The 9,068-nt window shown below is 48.0% G+C and overlaps 1 protein-coding gene across 34 annotated transcripts; it reads right to left on the reverse strand.

Annotated features, from left to right (window-relative positions):
- Positions 1 to 1,031: 1,031 nt before the first annotated feature.
- On the reverse strand, positions 1,032 to 6,168 carry LOC113111439 (fibroin heavy chain-like). 34 transcript variants are annotated; one of them, XM_026276175.1, is made up of 6 exons: positions 5,911 to 6,106; positions 5,549 to 5,680; positions 4,848 to 5,470; positions 4,764 to 4,799; positions 3,398 to 4,622; positions 1,032 to 3,259 (listed from the first exon to the last, which is right to left on the reverse strand). In XM_026276175.1, the coding sequence occupies exons 1-6, from the start codon at positions 6,002 to 6,004 to the stop codon at positions 1,236 to 1,238; spliced, it is 4,134 nt and encodes a 1,377-aa protein (XP_026131960.1). In that variant the 5' UTR covers positions 6,005 to 6,106; the 3' UTR covers positions 1,032 to 1,235. The 34 variants fall into 34 exon arrangements, with proteins under 34 accessions (XP_026131960.1, XP_026131969.1, XP_026131968.1 ...); XM_026276184.1 differs by having other exon boundaries at positions 3,398 to 4,306; positions 4,574 to 4,622; positions 4,764 to 5,470; XM_026276183.1 differs by having other exon boundaries at positions 1,032 to 2,371; positions 2,480 to 2,509; positions 2,726 to 3,259; positions 3,398 to 5,470.
- Positions 6,169 to 9,068: the final 2,900 nt, after the last annotated feature.

A 9,068-nucleotide genomic window follows, 5' to 3' on the forward strand; every position in this document is an offset into this window, starting at 1 on the left:
TTTGAGTGAACTATCCATTTAATGCATGCTCGAGTAGTCGATTGTTTCCAACAGCTCTGACTAGTGGCTGAAGTAGTCGATCACTCAACTAGTCTATGCAAGCCCTAATTTAAATATAGCTAAAATTAATTGAATGCAACCACTTACCATAATATCTTAGTAAATTCAATACATTTTCAGTGCAAAATATCAGAATTACTTTATTGAACCAAACTGAGAAAGTTGCAATGGAAAGTAGGGCAGTCTCAAACTCACGAAAAACGCCATGGCTCGGAAAAAGTTGCTTTTATCTTCATTCAAATTTGAGGGGAACGTTCTGCTCATCATAAAGAACACGTTACAGTTTGTCATTTTTTTGTGCTTAGGCCCTAATAATGACTACTGGTTAGGTTGCAACCCCTCTACGGACACCTTGGCAATTGAACAGCCAATGGCTAGTAAATATTTTAGTTTACCCTCCAAACTGATTGATAGATATAAATAAAATACCAAAAAAAAAAAAAAACACACCTAGGTGTTTGCGAGTGAAAATATCTGCATGCTAAACTTATACCAAGCCTCCAGCTCACACGAGCAAGATCCACTTGCATTTAGCGGGTATTAATGTCAAGCCCTGGTCTTATGAAATGCAGTGTAGTTTGCAAGAGCAAGTTTGTTGCAGAATTGCAACTGAAGTGCAAAGCAGCACTTGTGTTTAAAGGTATGGTTACAACGTTTAAGGTATATTAACAAAAGCTTCAAGTTGTTACTTGGTCTAAGCATGCATCCATGTTCAACGAACATTGCCACAGAAGCACACTTCTATAAGCCCTTGCATATTTTATTACTTGCAGTTTTCAAAATTCATGAAGTGTTTCTAAAGCACCAAATTGGCATATTAATGATGTATTCTGGCTGGAGTAAAGGCTGCAGGCAACTCCACTTTGCCAAGAATAAAAAGGTAATTTATAAAAAAAAAAAAAAAAAAAAAAAAAAAAAAAGTAGTGATAAAACGGTCAGAAAACAAAAATGCCAACTCAAAATAAAGCAATTGTTTTTTATTTGAGATGGTGGTAGTTGGGGGAAGAGACAGAAACCATTCACTTGGCATCTTTTCCCTGGTTTGCTTAAATGGTTTAGAGCACTGAATTGGAAAAGATCTCCAGTAAGTGTCATGCAAAATTCCCATGACCATTTCCTTGACCACATCCCTGACAATTCCCTCGAATGCTTCCCTGGCCAATATCACTTCCCCATTAACTTTCCTGGCCTATACTGCTGCCCTGGCCGTTTCCCTGGCCAACACCATGACCAATTCCGGTGCCCTGGCTGCTACCTTGGCCCACTACGCTATCCTGGCCCACACCTTGATCCACTACGCTATCCTGGCCCACTACGCTATCTTGGCCCACACCTTGGCCAATTCCGCTACCCTGGCCCCGTCCGCTGCCCTGGCCCTGTCCACTTCCCTGGCCCATACCATGACCAATACCGGAGCCCTGGCTGCTTCCCTGGCCAACTCCACTGCCCTGGTCCACACCTTGGCCAATTCCACTGCCCTGACCTCGTCCACTACCCTGGCCGATACCAGTACCCTGGCTGCTTCCCTGGCCCACAACGCTGCCCTGACCAACAACGCTGCCCTGGCTCACACCTTGGCCAATACCGCTGCCCTGGCCCCGTCCGCCGCCCTGACCCACACCTTGGCCAATTCCGCTTCCCTGGCCCCGTCCGCTGCCCTGACCCACACCTTGGCCAACTCCGCTGCCCTGGCCCACACCTTGGCCAATACTGGTGCCCTGACTGCTGCCCTGGCCAACAACGCTGCCCTGGCTCACACCCTGGCCAATACTGGTGCCCTGACTGCTGCCCTGGCCAACAACGCTGCCCTGGCTCACACCTTGGCCAATACTGGTGCCCTGACTGCTGCCCTGGCCAACAACGCTGCCCTGGCTAACACCTTGGCCAATACTGGTGCCCTGGCCAACAACGCTGCCCTGGCTCACATCTTGGCCAATACTGGTGCCCTGACTGCTGCCCTGGCAAACAACGCTGCCCTGGCTCACACCTTGGCCAATACTGGTGCCCTGACTGCTGCCCTGGCCAACAACGCTGCCCTGGCCCACACCATGACAAATACCGGGGCCCTGGCTGCTTCCCTGACCCACACCTTGGCCAATTCCGCTTCCCTGGCCCCGTCCGCCGCCCTGACCCACACCTTGGCCAATTCCACTTCCCTGGCCCCGTCCGCCGCCCTGACCCACACCTTGGCCAATTCCGCTTCCCTGGCCCCATCCGCCGCCCTGACCCACACCTTGGCCAATTCCGCTTCCCTGGCCCCGTCCGCTGCCCTGACCCACACCCTGGCCCCGTCCGCTGCCCTGACCCACACCTTGGCCAAGTCCGCTGCCCTGGCCCCGTCCGCTGCCCTGACCCACACCCTGGCCCCGTCCGCTGCCCTGGCCCACACCTTGGCCAACTCCGCTGCCCTGGCCCACACCTTGGCCAACTCCGCTGCCCTGGCCCACACCTTGGCCAACACCTTGGCCAATACTGGTGCCCTGACTGCTGCCCTGGCCAACAACGCTGCCCTTGCTCACACCTTGGCCAATACTGGTGCCCTGACTGCTGCCCTGGCCAACAACGCTGCCCTGGCTCACATCCTGGCCAATACTGGTGCCCTGACTGCTGCCCTGGCTCACACCTTGGCCAATTCCACTGCCCTGGCTCACACCTTGGCCAACACCTTGGCCAATACTGGTGCCCTGACTGCTGCCCTGGCCAACAACGCTGCCCTGGCTCACACCTTGGCCAATACTGGTGCCCTGACTGCTGCGCTGGCCAACAACGCTGCCCTGGCTCACATCCTGGCCAATACTGGTGCCCTGACTGCTGCCCTGGCCAACAACGCTGCCCTGGCTCACACCTTGGCCAATTCCACTGCCCTGGCTCACACCTTGGCCAATTCCACTGCCCTGGCCCCGTCCGCTACCCTGGCCCACACCTTGGCCAATAACGGTGCCCTGGCCAACAACGCTGCCCTGGCTCACACCTTGGCCAATACTGCTGCCCTGGCCAAGAACGCTGCCCTGGCTCACACCTTGGCCAATACTGGTGCCCTGACTGCTGCCCTGGCCAACAACGCTGCCCTGGCCCACACCTTGGCCAACTCCACTGCCCTGGCCCACACCATGACCAATACCGGGGCCCTGGCTGCTTCCCTGACCCACACCTTGGCCAATTCCGCTTCCCTGGCCCCGTCCGCCGCCCTGACCCACACCTTGGCCAATTCCGCTTCCCTGGCCCCGTCCGCCGCCCTGACCCACACCTTGGCCAACTCCGCCGCCCTGGCCCACACCTTGGCCAACTCCGCCGCCCTGGCCCACACCTTGGCCAACTCCGCCGCCCTGGCCCACACCTTGGCCAACTCCGCCGCCCTGGCCCACACCTTGGCCAACTCCGCCGCCCTGGCCCACACCTTGGCCAATACTGGTGCTCTGAATGCTGCCCTGGCCAACAACGCTGCCCTGGCTCACACCTTGGCCAATACTGGTGCCCTGAATGCTGCCCTGGCCAACAACGCTGCCCTGGCTCACACCCTGGCCAATACTGGTGCCCTGACTGCTGCCCTGGCCAACAACGCTCCCCTGGCTAACACCTTGGCCAATTCCACTGCCCTGGCCCAGTCCGCTGCCCTGGCTCACACCTTGGCCAATACTGGTGCCCTGGCCCCGTCCGCTGCCCTGGCTCACACCTTGGCCAATACTGGTGCCCTGACTGCTGCCCTGGCCAACAACGCTGCCCTGGCTCACACCTTGGCCAAAACTGGTGCCCTGACTGCTGCCCTGGCCAACAACGCTGCCCTGGCCCACACCTTGGCCAACTCCACTGCCCTGGCCCACACCATGACCAATACCGGGGCCCTGGCCAATTCCCCTGCCCTGGCCGACGCCACCAATACCGTGGCCAATACTGCTGCCCCGGCCAATTCCACTTCCCTGGCCAATGCCGCGACCAATACTGTTGCCCTGGCCAATTCCACTTCCCTGGCCAATGCCGCCAATTTCGCGACCAATACTACTACCCTGGCCAATTCCACTTCCCTGGCCAATGCTGCCTCCCTTGATGCTGCCCTGGCCAATTCCACTTCCCTGGCCAATGCCGCCAATACCGTGACCAATACTACTACCCTGGCCAATTCCACTTCCCTGGCCAATGCTGCCTCCCTTGATGCTGCCCTGGCCAATTCCACTTCCCTGGCCAATGCCGCCAATACCGTGACCAATACTACTACCCTGGCCAATTCCACTTCCCTGGCCAATGCTGCCTCCCTTGATGCTCCCCTGGCGAACACCACCAATACCGTAACCAATACTGCTGCCCTGGCCAATTCCACTTCCCTGGCCAATGCCACGACCAATACTACTTCCCTGGCCAATGCCGTGACCAATACTACTTCCCTGGCCAATGCCGCGACCAATACTGTTGCCCTGGCCAATTCCACTTCCCTGGCCAATGCCGCCAATTTCGCGACCAATACTACTACCCTGGCCAATTCCACTTCCCTGGCCAATGCGGCGACCAATACTACTACCCTGGCCAATTCCACTTCCCTGGCCAATGCTGCCTCCCTTGATGCTGCCCTGGCCAATTCCGCTTCCCTGGCCAATGCCACGACCAATACTACTTCCCTGGCCAATGCCGTGACCAATACTACTTCCCTGGCCAATGCCGCGACCAATACTGTTGCCCTGGCCAATTCCACTTCCCTGGCCAATGCTGCCCTGGCCAATTCCACTTCCCTGGCCAATGCTGCCTCCCTTGATGCTGCCCTGGCCAATTCCACTTCCCTGGCCAATGCTGCCTCCCTTGATGCTCCCCTGGCGAACACCGCCAATACCGTAACCAATACTGCTGCCCTGGCCAATTCCACTTCCCTGGCCAATGCCGCGACCAATACTGTTGCCCTGGCCAATTCCACTTCCCTGGCCAATGCCGCCAACACCGTGACCAATACTGCTGCCCTGGCCAATGCCACGACCAATATTACTTCCCTGGCCAATGCTGCCCTGGCCAATTCCACTTCCCTGGCCAATGCTGCCTCCCTTGATGCTGCCCTGGCCAATTCCACTTCCCTGGCCAATGCCGCCAATACCGTAACCAATACTGCTGCCCTGGCCAATTCCACTTCCTTGTCCAATGCTGCCTCCCTTGATGCTGCCCTGGCCAATTCCACTTCCCTGGCCAATGCCACGACCAATATTACTTCCCTGGCCAATGCCACCTCCCTTGACACTGCCCTGGCCAATGCCACTTGCCTGGCCCCTTACTTGACAACTTGCCTGACCGCTTCCCTGACCACGTGGTTCACTGCATGCAAAGCCACCAGTGGCTGGGCAACATTTCTGTGTGGCAGGACACTGGCCATCATGGAAACAACCTTCAGCACACAGTGGAATCATCTCCGGTATGGGGCATTTCCCTGGCTTCACTGTGTAAACAGATAGTCAGCTTTAGTTTGGGTTTTGTTTTTATGGAGCTTTAGATTCCATTATTAACGGAAACTAACTGAAAACAGGCAGCACACAAACAGGACCACAATCAAATCGACAGCATTTGTGTCCTCCAGGGCAGTCGTCATCAGAGGTACATCCTCGATGGGATGGCACGACCGTCAGCGTCGCCGGACAGTAACCATCCACTAGAGAATAAGACGATCATGGGGAGTTGGGGGACTACGGTTTCAGCATTTGTGATTCAAGGATTTCACAATGAGTCACGAACCCAAATTTTACAGATTTGTATGATTCAAATCAAGTGCTTTATAATCTAATACCCATTCATAAACTGTTAAATTACATTCAAAAGACAGAGTGGCTAATTTCTGCATTTCTTCAGGCAGTGTAAAAAAAAAAAACCTGATCTTCTCACCTGTGGTTCGTCTTTGATTAGCATGAGTTATGCTCAAGTATCCGATCAAACACAATAAAACAGCAGTCAATGAGAAATACACTCGAGCGGCCATCCTCTCGGCCTGCAATCTCACGATAACCTCTACTAGAAAATTTGCTGAATTAGTGCATCAGGAGAAGCCAACAGCACACAAAACTAAAACAAATAAGTGTTGTTGCAATACTAACATCTGTAAAATGGGGTTTTAAAGATTCAAGGAGAACATTTCACTTCCAGCACTGATCAAACTCACCTGCACGTAGCTTTCAAGTAATCTAAATTGCATAGATTAGCTTGTTCAGGTGTGTTTGATTTGGGTTGAATGAGCCAGGGGCATTTCTAGCCATTTGGTCAAGATTCCTCAAATCTTGTCCTGGAAGGCCAATGCGCTGCAGAATTTAGCTCCAACCCTGATCAATCTCACCTACCTGTGATTTTCTAATGACCCTGAAGACATTGATTAGAATGTTCAGGTGTGGTTGATTAGGGTTAAAGCTAAACTCTGCAGGAAAGTGGGCCAGATTTGAAGATTCCTGCCCTAGGTGAATTCCCTATTGGCTCCCCCCAGCCCAACCCCAGGCATTCCTGGCTGCTAAGATTTTTTTTATCTCACATAAATGAATTGTATTACATGTGGAATTGGATACATGTTTATACATTATCAATGACTACTTTTTGTATTTATCTGTTTTTTGTTCAATTGTTTTTTTTTTTTTGTTGTTGTTTGAAACATTAATTTAAAGTGTCAATTATTGCATTATTATTTCAGTCAAACCCATAAAAACCCTTTGTTCCCCCCAAAAAAAATTATAAAAGACTGAGCGGTTGCATAAAAGTAATCAGAATGCAACGTGTGAACCTCCCCTTTAAACAATACAACGCTATGAATGTTATAGGATATTTAAATGTTATAATAATAATAATAATAAAAATATTACTTTAGTTAAATTGAATATTTGTTCGGTGATAAATATGTAACAAAAAGAACGGTCTTATCTGTAAGAAGTTTGCAATCAAGCTCCGCCTACTTCCGGTTTTATCCACAGTTTCCCAAAAAATATGTTCACTGGAGTGATGCTGATGGAAATTCAGCTTTGCATCAAAGAAATACATTACATTTTAAAGGATATTAAAAATAGAAACAATTATTTTATATTTTATAACATTTTGCCAGATTAATGTTATTTCTTGTATTTTTGTTTGAATAAATGCAGCCTTGATGAGCAGAAGAGAATTCTTTAAAAAACATTACAAGTCCTAATGATCCCAAATTTTGTACAGTACATTTCTTTGAAATCTTTACACTATATTGCATCTGTTTCCACCTCTGCATGAATATAAAAGCTTATATCTGTATTATAAGTGAGTGTATTGTGTGTGTGTTTGTGTCAGGGTTTGTTTCGAGTCGCTCCATCTGCCTCAAAGCTGAAGAAGCTGAATGCAATGTAGAGAATCTTAAAACTCTATCAGCTCCATATTGCTGTTTTATATGCATTTTCACAGCACAAGCCTGTTGAAGAAGGTCTGACTGCTATTTGTGTTTTAACAGGTTTAATGCAGTGTCTTCAGTAGCAAACACAATCTAATGTGTTGAACTAGTTAAATTTGTTGTTAGATTTAATGTGTCATAAACAAACATGCAAGGGTTGGGTTGATGTGAAAGACAACAGGAGATGCACTTTTTCACTGGAGGAAGTGTTATTATAGATTATGGACTTGTATTTTAGTTAAAAAAACATCTTAATGATTAATTTGTTTCAGCTTTTTCAGTCCTGTCGGATTCTTATTTTCCGTCACTGATGTGTTTCATGCTCGCTTTACACTTGAACAAACGGAGGCCAAATAAACAGCATCATTCGCTCAGAGAATTATTATTATTATTTTTTTTGTTACATTTTGTTGTTTGATTTGAAGAGGCCCCGTGTGTCAAAATGTGTGTTTAATAAAATCAATAATTTTTAATGACATATATTTGTGCATGCATTTTGTTTTGGTTTGTTTACTTCTGAAATATGACGTATTTCTCAGTGAAAAAATATATTCAGCAAGATTATCCATCAGGATCCATAAAATAGGTTTTTATACCAGAAGACCAGAGAAGACTTTGTTTCACATAATTCGCACCGGCAGATGGCGCTGCTGTAACATCTATCTATCTATCAGCCCAGGTAATACATTTAGGTAATAAAAACGTTGTGGGAACATTGTTTTTAAATGTTTTTAAAATGTAGTAATGCCAACTTCGATTATTTATTAAAAGATTAGCCTAAAAAACGTTTCTTACAGTCTTCTAACTTTTTTATTTTTTACCCAAAAGATAAAGTTATTTGAACATTGTAAGAACGGTACATATGGAAGCCCACTTACGCCATGGAATAAAAAAGGTAATTGCACCTTTTATCTCACACTTTTTTTTTTTCACATTTGCGAGTTTACATCTCAGAATCGTTTCATATAAACTCGCAATTCAAATTTATTTTTCTGAGAATTGTGAAATATAAATGTACAATTGCGAGTTAGGCTATAAAGTCAGAATTGTGGAATATAAACTTGCAATTCTGACTTTGTTTCTCTTGCCATATTTTTTTTAGAGATATTGGCCGATATATTTCATATTTCATTTTAGAAATGGAAGTCAAATTACAGTATTTTTATTTCCGCAGTAATGGTCTGTCAGTCTGTCGGTATACATAGACATAATAAATACTTATTAACATATTTATGATGTATAGTCCGTATATACTGACAGTAGACTGTGAACTACATTTCCCATGATGCATCGATTCGCGCGTCTCAGCAGTGGAATGTGTGGAATGTGTTTCCTGTGTTTGGCTGCATCACGACTCCGTTCTAGCGATGGGAAGTTCGGATCATTTTACCGACTCGGACCTGTGAGTCTCGGTTCAGCAAAATGAACGAATCTTTTTTCGAGTCTTTTTGTTCATTTTTATAAAAAATGAACAAAACATGTCTACTAGTACATCCAAACGTTGATCACAATACAAACAATACAAAACTATAAAGCTATAATAAACAGAAAATATTAATTCATTTTTACCTGGGTCTTATGATTAGCCTACCTCCCATAAGCTCTAACCACAGACTGGGTAAAAGAAGTTGTCCTGACATCAAATCTG

This window comes from Carassius auratus, chromosome 12 (assembly GCF_003368295.1).
Source record: "Carassius auratus strain Wakin chromosome 12, ASM336829v1, whole genome shotgun sequence".
In the NCBI taxonomy this organism is placed as follows: domain Eukaryota; kingdom Metazoa; phylum Chordata; class Actinopteri; order Cypriniformes; family Cyprinidae; genus Carassius; species Carassius auratus.

Coding starts and splice junctions, on each gene's coding strand:
- LOC113111439 (XM_026276158.1), bottom strand. CDS start 6,004: ATGGCCGCTCGAGTGTATTTCTCATTGACTGCTGTTTTATTGTGTTTG. Junction 5,681..5,910: donor TAATCAAAGACGAACCACAG/GTGAGAAGATCA, acceptor CTTATTCTCTAG/TGGATGGTTACTGTCCGGCG. Junction 3,260..3,397: donor GGGCGGCGGAGTTGGCCAAG/GTGTGGGCCAGG, acceptor GAATTGGCCAAG/GTGTGGGTCAGGGCGGCGGA.